We start from the raw sequence: 15,429 nt of genomic DNA, 5'->3' as shown, positions 1-15,429 counted from the left end.
GGCATCAAACACCTTTCTGAGGTCACACGTATCCAGGCCACATGTGTCCTCAAATTCAATCGATATTTCATCAAGCGAGTTGCAACTTAATCGACTGCTAAAGTTTCTGAGTGCTGTTTATTCTCTGACAACAAATACTAGAAAAAAAAAAAAAAAAAAAACTGAAAAAAGTATATATATATATATATATATATATATATATATATATATATATATATATATATATATATATATATAAATAAAAGTTGTAGTTAATAGATAAAGGGTTAGTTTACCCAAAAATTTAAATTCTGACATTAATTATTCACCCTCATGTCGTTCCACACCGTAAGACCTTCGTTCGTCTTCGGAACACAAATTAAGATATTTAGGGGCCAAGCCCCGAAGGGGCTGTAGCCCCTATTGTAATTGTACGTTTTCCCTTTTATTATTATTATTCTTCCTCCCGAATGGGAGTCTATGGCAGCCCTATCAACGGAACATGAGAAAATGATGAAATTTGGCACAGTTGTAGAGATGCTCATGAATAGTGATTGGACCAAATTTGGAGTCTCTAGAACCAACTCTATAGCGCCACCACCAGTTCAAAATTTCAACATTCTAACGGTTTTAACATTTGAACTGTTTGTCATAGAAAAATTAAATTTAGTTCATCTGATTCGTCTCTTCATGCTGATGCTATTCAACTTCTTACATTAAGTCTCCACCCATTACAGTAGCGGCCATTTTGAAAAGTACAGTATTTGTTTTTTTCGCTTCTCCTCCTTCAAAATTTGTCCAATTTTGTCCAAACTTTGATCAGGTGATCTTTGGTCTGAGCCGCACAGAAATGACTGAACAGATTTTTTTTATTCATCTTTGTTCAAAAGTTATGATGTCATGAAGTTAACGAGGTTGACCCAAAATTGCTATAGAGGCTGTATCTCGGCCAAACTTTGAGCAATCGAAACTAAAATTGGTACACTTGATCAAGACCATGATCTGAGGTTCCATGCCAAATTTGGGAACAGCGCCACCTACAGGTCATGAGATCTGAAAAATGGCTATTTTGGCCAATAACTTTTGAACACTTTATTAGAAAATCAAGATCTTGGTGTCTATGGATTCCCTGTGCCATGCCGAATCCGAGGATATCGAATTCGTCAACATCGGATGAACCACGTGTCCGCCATTTTGAATTTTGTCATAAATTGCAATAACTTTTAAACAATTTGACATATCTTCACACAAATTGGTACGTATGACCTTTAGAAGGTCCTGAAGGTACCTGAGAAGTTTCAACACAGCGTCACCTACTGTTCCACAGATGTAATGATTATTGCAAAACCACTTATAACTTTTGAAAACACTTTCCAAAATGTGTATGCTTTATGTCATTTTATTCCCTGGCTTATGCCGATTCCGACGATGTGTCATTTGTCATTTTCCTTAAATGTACCTGTCTGCCATATTGAATTAAATCAAAAACAGTTTTTTCGCTACTCCTCCCACAAATTTTGGTCAATTTTGTCCAAAATCAGCTCAGATGATCTTTGGACCGAGCCGCACAGAAATGACTGAACGGATTTTTGATATTCGCTACCATTCCCAAGATATTCATCTCTGAATGTGACCTTGCTTGTGTTTGTTGTCTTATACTAGTTAGCTTAGCACAGTAATTGCTTAGCATGCTAAACTATTGCTATTCTTTCTAATGTGGTCTTCAGTCAACAGGTTAACCAAAACTTAGTTGGCATTAAATAACTTTGCATACTAATATGGTTAACATGCTATGAAGCTTTTTTTTTTTGTGAACTCTTTCTCACACTGAAACCTCTGCTTAGCATACTGGTGAACTTGCATGGCTGATTAGCTCAATGTGTTACGCCACGGATCCCGAATGCTCTGCATCGTGGGTTCGAAACTCAGTGTGACACATGCCCAGACCGCATGAGGTACTGTGGCAGGAAAAGATGCAGAACTTGTGTCTGTTCTAGGCATTCTGCCTAAAACTGGTCTAATCTGAAGCTATCACATGCAATTCCTTTATGTCCAAATTCGTAGTTATTCTTCTTCCCCCTGTATGGTAATCAATGAACCATAAGAAGGAAAATTATCAAATTTGGCATGCTTGTAGTGATAGTAATTAAAAGTAATTTGACCAACTTTGGAGTATCTAGGACTAAGTCTATAGCGCCACCACCAGTTCAAATATTCACTTTTGTAAAGGTTATAACTTTTGAACCCTTTGTTCCAGAAAAATGAATGTCAATACAACTGATTCCTCTCTTCATACTGATCACATTCAATATCTTACATTAAGTCTCCACCCAGTACAGTAGTGGCCATTTTGAAAAGTACAGTATTCCGTTTTTTCGCTACTCCTCCTTCAAAATTTGTCCAATTTTGTCCAAACTTTGATCAGGTGATCTTTGGTCTGAGCCGCACAGAAATGACTGAACAGATTTTTTTTTATTCATCTTTGTTCAAAAGTTATGATGTCACGAAGTTAACGAGGTTGACCCAAAATTGCTATAGAGGCTGTATCTCGGCCAAACTTTGAGCAATCAAAACTAAAATTGGTACACTTGATCAAGACCATGATCTGAGGTTCCATGCCAAATTTGGGAACAGCGCCACCTACAGGTCATGAGATCTGAAAAATGGCTATTTTGGCCAATAACTTTTGAACACTTTATTAGAAAATCAAGATCTTGGTGTCTATGGATTCCCTGTGCCATGCCGAATCCGAGGATATCGAATTCGTCAACATCGGATGAACCACTTGTCCGCCATTTTGAATTTTGTCATAAATTGCAATAACTTTTAAACAATTTGACATATCTTCACACAAATTGGTATGTATGACCTTTAGAAGGTCCTGAAGGTACCTGAGAAGTTTCAACACAGCGCCACCTACTGTTCCACAGATGTAATGATTATTGCAAAACCACTTATAACTTTTGAAAACACTTTCCAAAATGTGTATGCTTTATGTCATTTTATTCCCTGGCTTATGCCGATTCCGACGATGTGTCATTTGTCATTTTCCTTAAATGTACCTGTCCGCCATATTGAAATAAATGTAAAACAGTTTTTTCGCTACTCCTCCTACAATTTTTGTCCAATTTTGTCCAAAATCAGCTCAGGTGATCTTTGGACCGAGCTGCACAGAAATGACTGAATGGATTTTTGATATTCGCTACCATTCCCAAGATATTCATCTCTGAATGTGACCTTGCTTGTGTTTGTTGTCTTATGCTAGTTAGCTTAGCATGCTAATTGCTTAGCATGCTAACCAGTTGTCATTCTTTTTAATGTGGCTCTTCAGCTATCAAGTTAGCCATGAGCTTCATTAGCATTAAGTTAGCTTAGCATGCTAATATGCTTTTTTTTGTAAATTCTTTCTTACACTAAAAGGTTTCTTCCACGGCAGGTTGAATATGTGTCATGAAGTAGCTCAATGTGTAAAGCCAGGTACCTGAAGAGCCCAGTACCCAAAGATAGCGGGTTCGAATCCCGTGTGGAGGGGTTTTATGAAAAAGTGTGTTTTGATTCCTTTATTGCCTCTTGGATTAGAAATAAATGCTTTTTGTTTCATGCTGTGTTCATTTTCATCTAAGCTTCTGTACATTCTGAGATCATTCTCGCCCATAATTCTGAACCAGCTGTTTCATGTTTGTTCATTTTCTGCTGTTTTTCCTCTTCCTGCTCTGTATTGCGCTACAGCATGATGAGCTGCAGAATGATCTAAAGTAAAGTTATTAAATATAACATTCAGTGCAGTTTTATTAAAATTCTTCATTTTAAGTTCATTTTCACATGAACTAATGAACTTCGGCATTTGTGCCAATATTCACCTTCACAGTGGTGCAATGAGATGTGCAATGGACGCTGAACCTGGAGGTCGTGGGTTCGAATCCCGTGTTGGGTGGTCATTATTCAATTGTGTGTAATGAGTCATTTTGATTCCTTTTTTATCCAAATAAGCATTGTACTAATATTTATTCCTCTTGAATTAGATACAAGTATTTTTAGTTCATTCTGTGTTCATTCTCATCTGAACTTCTATTGATTTTCATTTCATTTCCACCTGTCCTTCTGAACCAGCTGTTCTGCATGAACATTCAATTTCTGCTGTTTTTGCTCTACCTGCTCCGTATTGCGCTACTGCCCCTTCTGGGGCTTGGCCCCAAATTGCTGCTTGCAGCTATATTTTTCATTAAATCCGATGGCTCAGTGAGGCCTGCATTGCCAGCAAAATAATTAACACTTTCAGATGCCCAGAAAGCTACTAAAGATGTATTTATAACAGTTCATGTAAGTTCAGTGGTTCAACCTTAAAATTACGACGAGAATACTTTTTGTGCACAAAAAAAACCAAAATAACTTTATTCAACAATATCTAGTGATGGGCGATTTTAAAACACTGCTTCATGAAGCTTTGAAGCTTCACAAATCTTTTGTTTCGAATCAGTGTTTTGGAGCACGTATCAAACTACCAAAGTTATGTCATTTCAGTAAACGAGGCTTCTTTACGTCATAAGTGTTTCGAAATTTCAATGGTTCACCACTTGGGGGCGTGACTTTGGCAGTTTAATATGCGCTCTGAACCACTGATTTGAAACAAAAGATTCGTAAAGCTTAGAAGCTTCATGAAGCAGTGTTTTGAAATCGCCCATCACTAGATATTGTTGAATAAAGTCGTTATTTTGTTTTGTTTTTTGGAGCACAAAAAGTATTAATTATCACTTTATAATATTAAGGTTGAACCACTGTAGAACTGTTTTAAATATGTCTTTAGTAGCTTTCTGGGCACTAAAAAAGTGTTCATTGTCTTGCTGGCAATAGAGGCCTCACTGAGCCATCGGAATTTATCAAAAATATCTTAATTTGTGTTCCACAGATGAACAGAATTGGACCCTAATCTAAAATGTGACCGAAAATTGTTTCTACACCAATTTTTTTTTTTTCAGTAGACGTGCTATTACTATGGATTGTCCATTGTCTGAGTATGTAACATTCCCTGGTGTATTTGGTTTGCGTGCAGCATCCTGCTTATTTCCTTTGACATGCTCTGTCAAACCTCTGTTCTGACGTCACACGGCATGAACGTTGGGGGAATTTTTAGCAACAGTTAAAAAACAGTACGATCAACTATTCATGAGGCTGTTGTGCTGTTTCTGAGCTAAAGTACAATCCTCATATCCACTGTGCAACAACTATGCTGTCAGGTCACCTTGTGGTGTAAATTGTGCACGGCTACATTCTAACCTCTGCTTGACGTCTAGCCTTGAAAGGGGGAAACTTAGATACTTGGCATTTACTATGGCCTTATGTTGGCATTTGTTGGCAGTCTGAGGTGATACTTAGAGATGAAAGGTACTGATTATGCAACACAAGCAAGTTAATTATATTTCCACATGAGTGAACATGGTAGAGCATCTGATACATGAATCTGAGGTGCAAGACATTAGCTGATAACCTCAGGACAGACATTGCAATGTCAACACCAGAGCTGAGAGCGTCCTAATCACGGACTCTGATCTCAGGTTAGCATTTTTAGTGAGCAAAACTTACTAATATAGAATTGTTTGATATATTATCATATATTAAAAACAAATGTGTGTCTATATACGCTACCTACTGTAGACAGAGCATATACCGTGTTAGGGAAAGTTACTTTTAAAAGTAATGCATTGCAATATTTTGTTACTCCCTAAAAAAAAGTAACTAATTGCATTACTTAGTTACTTTTTATGGAAAGTAATGTTACATTGTTTTTTTCGTTACTTTTTCTCACAAGAGCTGGGCTGTTTGTTTGTTGTTTTATGACAAAAAGTTATATTTTTGGTAAATGTAAAGGTCATTTTACACCAAAAGTGTAAAAGGAAATGCAAATTCACACCTGTACAGTAGAGGGTGCAGCTCAAACAAACCTTTCAGCTGTGCTGCCATTCTGGACTAAAGAAGAATAGGTTCCAGGAGAAGAAGTAAATGAGTAAATGTATGCTCACGTCTAGAACTAGTCTAGAATAACTAGTTCACACAGCGCACACAACACCTCTGCACTTACTCACGATTTCTCTCAACATGGGTACAGGAGAGGTGTCAGTAAATACATGGGAAAACAAAGTAACTTGCGTTACTTATTTGAAAAAGTATACTGCGTTACTTTACTGGTTACTTAAAAAGGTAATAAGATTTATTAATGTTTATTTAAAACTAGAATTTAAATAACTTTAAATTCCATTACGTTTCTGTAAGATGAGGCCTATGTAAAGCACATAAGCATTATTGAGAATAACATTTTACATATTTTCATTGACAAAACATTTTATGTTTCATTAAACCAGTGAGAACAGTTGTGAGAACTGATTGCATTTTGATTTATTGCACCTTGATTGAATATGTTACAATACTTTATAAGTAAAACGTTATACCACCCAACTTGAAAGATGCAATGTGTAAAATTTGGGAGGATCTATTGACAGAAATGCAATATAATATACAGAACTATGTTTTCAATGATGTATAAAGACCTTACATAATGAACCATTATGTTTTTATTACCTTAGAATGAGCCATATCAATCTACATAGACCACGGGTCCCCTTACATTTTAAGTCACCATTTTGCGCCGGCATGTTTCTACAGTAGCCCTAAACGGACAAACTGCTCTACAGAGCATGTTTCATCACTATGTTGTTCTTCTTCTAAATAATTCGTGTTTTTAGAGGTCACTACGTTGAATATGCACAAAGAAGTAGTAGTAGTAGTAGTAGTAGTCGTCTGGTTTATTAGAAGCAGAGACCGTTCTTTGTTAGAAGTAAAAAGAAATCTCTTTGCTTGACTGGCTACTCTCTGGTGTCTCAGAAAACAACATCTGTCTTGTGTCGGCCAGACGGCCAGTGTAGCTCGAAAGGGAGGGGTGAGTGCCGTTGGTTGCAGTTCACAACCTCACCGCTAGATGCTACTAAATCTTACACACTGCAACTTTAAGAAAATGTTTTTAAAGGGGTCCTATTATGCTTTTTCAGTTTTAGTTAAGGTTTCTGTCTGAGCATAAAAAAAGATCTGCAAGGTTACAAAGCTCATAGTCCACTCCAAAGGGAGATATTGTCTTTAACAGAAAACACTTATCAAGAACTACAACAAATGGCTTGTTGGGACTACAACACACTTCTTACAGATCTTGTGAAGTCACAATGTCACACATTTAAATAATCCCCGCCCACGGAATATGGAAGACCTGCTTTAGGTAGCGTCTTGTTGCCATGTCGAAGAGACTTATTTTTAAACTAGACTAAATTTATACAAAATTTATTTTTAACACTGTTCCTGAACATTATAACCCCAACGTTTATCTGTGTGCAGCAACTTTTTTCAGAGGACAGCTTCCAGAACCTAAGTGAGTATGAATCCGGCTAGGAAGCACAAGAGCTTTTCTTGAAAGACGGAGCCGTTCCCACTTTGTCGGAACAATCAGTTGCTTATGGATCACAAGCCTGTAAGTATGTTTTATTATTTGTGGCTCTGCTAGTGTTTAGCTACGGGGCTCTCGCTTTTTAAGACCGTTCACCGATCTTTAGGAACGTAGCACTCTGAAACATCATGTAAAATCCATGCTTGCAAAGGTAGGCCTACTGCAAAATGAATCGCTCTCCAATTGGTATGGCAAAATTGATGGCATTGTTAATATTTACACCTGAGCAGATGCAGCTAACTAATCAGAGCACATTTCATATTTCAGAAGGAGGGGCTTCATCAAAACAGGAACTAAACAGTGTTTTTTTCAGACAGATTGGGAAAAGAGGTGCTGCAATAAGGTAAAATATGTGAAAAATTATGTGTTTTTTGAACAGTCAAGCATGAAAACCTATTCTAGTGCACACCAAAAACAAAATCAAGACTTCGTAAAAAGGCCCCTTTAATGTTTCAGTTTGCAATTGCAGGTAGAGACACATCAAGGTGAATGTTCTCTTTCCAAAAAGCAAGTGTATACTCACCCCTTCCAGTGAGGTGTAATTCTTGAACCCAAACCATCCAGTAAACAATGCATACTGTAGTCGGCAGCAAACACATAGACAGTCCCGGCCGCGGGGATGTAAAAGGCAATATGTTCCAAAAGCCAGCAATGGAGAACAGTTATTGTGCTCCGTTTCCATTCGTTGCAGTAGTGGATTGAGTCCTCAAATATGTCCCGGTAGGAAACGGTTGGATAGTCCTTGGAATACAGTGTGAGATGTGAACACTCAGGGGAGAAAGTCCAGCAGGGGTTCAGACAAATTATCCCATATTCCTCCCCATAATCGGATGACCTGGCGAGCTCTGGGATGGGTTGAAAACAGAGAGAGAGAGAGAGAGAGAGAGAGAGCCATCGATAAACAAAACACTCTCCAAGCCCAAATGAAGTGCAGATGTCTCAGCTGGTAGTGCAGATTTTTTGGAAATACAACCCTGAATAGAGAACAAGTGCATCTGTCACACTACAAAGAATTGAGATGAAACAGAGCTGTAATATGCACCAGACAGGGCTGCAGAAACTATGCCAGAACACGTGTAAAAAAATGTGTTTGTTATGCGCAGGACAGTATCTGTGTCTTATATTTTCATCTCTCAGTTTTCGAAAAGTTTTGTGGCTGTTTTGATCATTTACAAAAATAAATGAACTTAAAAATTCCACATAGCAGATGACTTAAAATAAACGAATAAAAAAAGAAAGGTGACATTACTCTTCAGGGATGATTGCTGTCTCTTGCGGGACAGCGGAAGGAGTCATCAAATTTTAAAGTCACTCCAATCTCGTTGAACCTTCTTCTCGTCACTGACCTGCGGGTTTGCTGTGTCTAGGGAAGACAGAAAAATAACCGTGAGGGATGGGTAGGACTGTGTTAGCGATAGCACAGAGCGTTCTCCAGTCTTTCTCGGAACACCACTAAAGCGGAGTCTGATGGTGGAGGTGAAGGACGGCAGCCGGTCTTTGGCGGTAGAAGGGACAAGAATATAATGTGTCACAGAATAGATAAGTAAGGTGCAATCAGCTGATTATAAATACGAAATAAACAATTGATCAGGACATTCGGACACATTTGAATTCTACAAACAATGTTATATTTTAAAGCAATATGGAGGAGAAACGGTTAGAGAATATGAGGAAAATTGTGTTTTACGAGCTCAGTGGCTCTGGCCACTCTATTGGTTATTTTTTTTTTAAGGGGAGGGGCTTCTAGATATATCCCCCTCTGTCTTCCTGTTTCATTGGAAATTATGTCAACACAGTGAATAAAGCTGCGCGTTCCAAGGCACTTCAGTAGGCGTTTAAAGTACATTATTTCTGTAATAAGTAGGCTACTCTTCTTAAAAGTATGCTATAGTGTACTTCTTTTTCACAAAGGGAAACATTAATATATGAGTGATGTGTGAGACATGAGACTAGCAAAGCACAAAACAGGGACATGGGTCAAATATACTGCCTAATTGTCAATATACAACATACGCTCACTATAGAATGCTGCAATTGACCAATCAAGCTCAAGTATTCCGGAGAGCCGTGTAATCTTGACACTTATGCAGTGCCAAAACAAATTCTCTGCTGGTACGAAGCCTTTTGATTTACAACAAGCAAATGTCTTTCTGATGTCAAGATCTGATACTACACTAGCTGTTCAACTAATCAGCAAACTGTTTGTTGCACATGTAGAATGGGAAATACAACATACTATTCCATACACAGAATCCTCTGATGTATTACATAATGCACAAAACCATTTTTTATCACTCCATGTTGTTTATCGACCGTGTGTTGGTGTGATGCCATTTTTGGATCAGTAGCTATACAGAAATGCCAATGTTGTGAGGTAATTGTTGGCACTTTTAAATCCAATGTTGTTATTATTATTATTTTTTTTTTTTTCTGTGAAAACCTTTAGATATGTTAGATAGTATTATCACACAAAGTTAAAGTAAAATGAGTACCAAATTCCTGTTTGTACTTTAGTATTAAAGGATTAGTCCACTTTTAAATACACTTTTCTTGATAAATTTACTCACCCCCATGTCATCCAAGATGTTCATGTCTTTCTCTCGTCAGTCGAAAAGAAATGAAGGTTTTTGAGGAAAACATTCCAGGATTATTCTCCTTACAGTGGATTTCAATGGCTACCAACAGATTGAAGGTCAAAATTACAGTTTCAGTGCAGCTTCAAGGGCTTTAAACGATAACAGACGAGTAATAAGGGTCTTATCTAGCGAATCGATCGGTCATTTTCGAAAAAAATACAACCGTTAATGCTTGATAAACAAAATATCGCCTTGAACGTACTTTCTGCTTCCGCATTCTTCATAACGCTTACGCTGAATGTCCTACGCCTTCCCTATTCAAGTTACGGAACGAACGCGGCTCCAGTTTCATTTTTTTCCGTAACTTGAATAGGGAAGGCGTAGAACATTCAGCGTAAGCGTTATGAAGAATGCGGAAGCAGAAAGTACGTTCAAGGCGATATTTTGTTTATAAAGCATAAACGGTTGTATTTTTTTTGAAAATGACTGATCGATTCTCTAGATAAGACCCTTATTACTTATCTGGTATCGTTTAAAGCCCTTGAAGCTGCACTGAAACTGTAATTTTGACCTTCAACCTGTTGGTAGCCATTGAAATCCACTGTAAGGAGAATAATTGTGGAATGTTTTCCTCAAAAACCTTCATTTCTTTTCGACTGAAGAGAGAAAGACATGAACATCTTGGATGACATGGGGGTGAGTAAATTTATCAGGAAAAGTGTATTTAAAAGTGGACTAATCCTTTAAGTCATCAAAATCACATGACATTGTTAATTGACATAATCAGCTCATACTACAATTCACTCTAGTAAAAAAATCATTTTGCTTACCAAAAGCATACTGTGTAGCTGATACTACAAGATTTTCCATAGCGTAAAAAGACAGTCAGTAATAATAATAATAATAATAACAACATTTCATTCAATTTTCTTAATTTTTATACAAATTGTAGATTTGACTGCATTCGCCAGGCTCAAACATTCAACCCAAGCTATTGTAAGGTAAATTATTGGCACATATTATTTACACATGTTTTTCTTACATGGATTTAGATGTGGTAACAGGGTTGAAACTAATCGCAAACCAATATAAAATAAACCAGCACATGTCATACACTAGTATTTAGTATTCTATTATCTACTGAGATTGCCAGTGAACATTTAATGAAGGTTAAACCTCTCATTTCTTTGACCGTTTACTAAAAAAGCAAAGAGCCTTTTTCAGATTTTATTCATAAAAAGAGTCTGTCTGAGTCATCATGCTCCTTCAGACATAATACATTTTAATTTACATCCTGTGCTACCATAGTTGACTGATGATTACTTTTAATTCGTGGCCATTAGGTGCCTGCAGTGATTGACGGGATCAGTAGAATCATGGAAGTTCACCCTTCTGCATCACCAGCTCTTGACTGAATGGACTTTATCGATTTAATGATTTAAGGATGAGGTCCTCTTGAATTCCATGAGCATTCATCTAGAAACTGCAATTACCTGATTGGACCCATAAATCCAAATTCTACAAAGGAAAAAGCTCTTCAAGGAATACCTGGACGTGGCCCATTGAATCAGGTGAATCGCTCTATTCCTGGCAATTATGGGAGTCTATATATATATGCATTCCGAGCAGCTGTAAAGTGCCCAGGCATTGTTAAAAGCCCACTGTCAAAGGGTTTTATGAATGTGCAATTGCCTGAAAGCAACCTTAAGCATTTTAAATCAAGTGGTTTGCCTTTGGTTTTGGTGTACTTGTTGTTACACCAGATCTTCGTGCTAGGAATATTAGACCTAGTCTCTATACCAGTTCCTGTCAAAAGATATGTTTTGTCTGCATCCAAAATGGTCAGCAGAGTTTAAAACACAACACAGATGTATTGTCACTCTCTTAAAGCAAAACACACACACAGGCTGCAAGTGAGAATCCTTAGATACTTCATTGCTGAATGCTTTACAATATGGTCACTGATCATTGTAATAATCATTGTAATACAAATGCAACTGTTTTTTGTTAGTTCATGATAGCTTGGGTTCATTAAATAATATAAACAAATACAACTTTTGATTTGGATAATGTAATAGTGTCTCGTCTACCAGACAGAATGCCTATGATAGCCACCAGAGGGCACTCTTCCTGTCTTCTTTATCGTATTATGAACTGCATTTCCCATGACTCGTTGCCTGGACTCATTAGGCTTGTTCGAGATGCATCGGCACTGCGCAGACCGATCAGCGTATAGCCCGGAACACACCAAGCCATCGCCGAAGAACTAGTGGCGACGAAAGCAGACTGCGGGGTTGGCTCACGTTGGCAGCGTCTGGGTCTAAAGTTGCCCTGACACACCAAACCGACGCTCGACACCCGATGGCCAAGCAGCACATCCGTTCTGCGTCTGCGTAAGAAGAAATGCCTTTCCATACCAGCAGGTGGCAGTAGCTGAACAGCCAATCAGAATAATCAGATGGCCCGACGGACCGACGAGCTCCGACGCCGTTTCAACATGTCATATCGGCCAAAAAAAGCCAACGAAGACCAACTTGAGCTGACAGTGCAGAACACACTGAGAAAACTTAGTCGGCCGACGAACAAAAACTGCCCGCGAGAGCGATTTAAAAGCATAAGGAGTCGTCTGGTCTCCAATCACTCTCGCGGTACTTTGATGTCATTCGCTGATCGGTCTGCACAGCGCCGATGCATCTCAAACAAGCCTATTGTGTGCTGATTGCTTCCATCTGTGTATTATTATCTCATTTATGCTCTCCTATTTTAGCCCTGTGTGTTCAGTCATTCTTTGCAAAGTCTTGCTGCATGTTAAGCCCTAGGTATACTTCGTTTTTTTAGATGCATGTAAACATCTTTGTATTCTTTCATGCTATAGTTGTACAAATGAAGGTACTTTCTAACCTCTTCAAACAATCTCGTCTATGTAAGCCTCCATTGTCGCTGTAGCTTGCATGCGTACTGTTCTGTTCCGTTTATGCAGTTTTTCGACGTCCCCAGGGCATGGTTGCCACCTTGTGGATAAACTAATTACTGCAAAAAAACTTAAATGCACATATGTGACCTGCACAGGTATGCACGGTTACAAAAATTTGGCGGTGCGTGTACAGTACGTGTGTACTCTTCTGGTGACGAAATTGTGTACACATAACATTTTATGCGTACATGACCCTCGTGTATGCATAAAAAGTGAACTATACATTGGGCTTTGGTGTTACACTGCATTTCGGAACACTATATCTTTATGAAAAAGTTCTTTGTGAACTCTCCATTACACTGTGCCTCGTTTACAAAACAAGAATAAACATATAATCCTCTGATGCAATCCGGGACGCCATTAAAATAAATCATCCACTTTTTCATGACATTGGTACTCTTCTGAAGTCTGTACAGAGATGCAAACAAGCTGTTTAAACTGGACGTGTCAAAGCATATGTTCCTTTACCCTAACGGAGTACGTCAGAAACTGATCGTGCATCTATATACTGTATCCAGTGTAGACAGCATCAGTTTTTATAATGGGTTCTATTTGCTTTTGATGTGACGCTCATATCTAGTGTAGACAAGTGTCAGCCGTTAAGCGACTGAATTCCAGTGGGCAGGGCCTATGGTGCTATGATGTACAACTACTCCTCAATGTCTTGCTCTGGAGGCAGTCATATGCAAATGTATTTGACATCACAGAACCCACATTATCAAAACGAGCTGTTTTTGAACCTTGATTAAATAAATGCTTTGTTTATAATGTGGAGGATGTTTTAAGCTATGAAACTTGCAGGATGTTTTAATGGTACAAAGACCTCTCATATGTAAGATTATCAAGGCCAATTTGATTTCTCATGTCATGACCACTTTAACAAATGCAACTTTTTTGTAAAGTGTTACCACATATTCTTTGACTTACCTCCTTGTGTGTCTGTGCTTGTACCCTCTTTTGAGGAAAGTGAAGGACGCCTCTTGAGCTCTATACAAGTTCTAGGATGGTGCCTTTGTGTTGGGGAGACTATGTCCTCACAGCTCATCTCTGAAATCTGCACAGCTGTCTCAGAGTCTGTGACCAGCACCATGGCAGTGGAGTCTTTAAAACTACCAGTGGCCCCGGCGGCCCCCTCTAAACCCTCTCCCGAGGCCTCCTGGCCCTCCACGATTTTGGAGCTGGAGCGCGGGACCTGCCCCGATGCTTGCCCCCCATTCGTCTGTGAGCGTACGTTCGTCATGGCAGTTCCCTTTCCAGAATCTGCCCCGTTATGGCTGTAGACTTTATATCGGATCATGAGGATGATGATGAAAACGAGGACAGAGGCCACAATGATTCCTCCGATGATGATGATCATGGTGCCGCCCAGGAAATGGCTGCGGAGCGACTGGCACTGGCTGTACTCCGTCTCCGTGACGAATGAGACGCAGCCCACCTGCCGCGTGGCGGTCAGCGAGGTCACGCCATCATCGTAGACGGCCAGAACGCACAGGTCATACTCCCGTCCGGATACGAGGTCTCGCACCAGGAAGTCATAACTCGTGGAGGGAATCATTCTGCAAGACAGGCAGGGCAGAGTTGAACGTTATCATGTATTCCTCAGATAATACATGAATATAATTAAGATTAGACTCAGCCAGCATGTGCATGTATTATCTACGGCCACATGATCACTGTAGAGAACCTTATGTAATTATATCATAATTCTGAATATTATGGACATTATGTTAATTCTCAATGATGAATTTAATATATAACATACTACAATGCAATATCTAGTCATTTCAGAACTATTGCTATCATAAAATAAAGTGCAGGCAAAAATGTACTCTTTATTAAAAGGCTCCATCAACATAAAGTCAAAATCAATACCAAAGACAAATACATTGGTTTCCATTGAAATTTACAACATGGATAAGGTATTCTAAGTGAAATGGAAGTCTATAATGTATAAACAATATACAGTATAAATATGTTAGAGACTCTCCCCAGGAAAAGCATTTATTATGTAAAGGATAATATACATACATGAATATATCTTGTATCGTATTTTATTTATTGCAGCATAGAATTGTGCAATACTGAGATACACTATTTTGAGGCATGTATTCATCTACTACAGACAGTGTGTGTCTTAGCACACACATGATTATTACTTTTAAGATCATTAATATTACATTTGATATGCGAAACTATCCTGGGGGTTGACATCGAGGAAAAAGTGATTTCCCTTTAGACAAATAATAAAAGATCTTGATGCAATCAAACCTACATTAAGTATTCTATTGCTTCAAATGACCGTTCAAAAAGTCAGAGTTCATTAAGGGTAACTGAAAATTGACCATTTGTCAAAGCAAACACTTTTGTGAACTACAACGATCAGAGAGATTTTCAAGAACTATCATACTACAGAG

General features: G+C 38.4%; 1 protein-coding gene across 3 annotated transcripts in view; it reads right to left on the bottom strand.

Moving 5' to 3' along the window:
• zgc:172282 (leucine-rich repeat and fibronectin type III domain-containing protein 1-like protein) overlaps positions 1 to 15,429 on the bottom strand; it is a 135,235-nt gene that overhangs the window by 6,787 nt on the left and 113,019 nt on the right. For 2 of the 3 annotated variants that reach the window (XM_048161326.1, XM_048161327.1), the window contains exons 4-6: positions 13,943 to 14,571; positions 8,715 to 8,828; positions 7,989 to 8,310 (exon numbers count right to left, since the gene is read on the bottom strand). In XM_048161326.1, coding sequence (XP_048017283.1) covers positions 8,761 to 8,828; positions 13,943 to 14,571 — 697 coding nt within the window. In that variant the 3' untranslated portion in view covers positions 7,989 to 8,310; positions 8,715 to 8,760. The remainder of the gene's footprint in view (positions 1 to 7,988; positions 8,311 to 8,714; positions 8,829 to 13,942; positions 14,572 to 15,429) is intronic. The other variant, XM_048161328.1, reaches the window with a different exon arrangement.

This window comes from Megalobrama amblycephala, linkage group LG16 (assembly GCF_018812025.1).
Source record: "Megalobrama amblycephala isolate DHTTF-2021 linkage group LG16, ASM1881202v1, whole genome shotgun sequence".
NCBI lineage: Eukaryota > Metazoa > Chordata > Actinopteri > Cypriniformes > Xenocyprididae > Megalobrama > Megalobrama amblycephala.
Note: the sequence above shows the minus strand (reverse complement) of the source record. Positions and strands in the feature narration are given on the sequence as shown.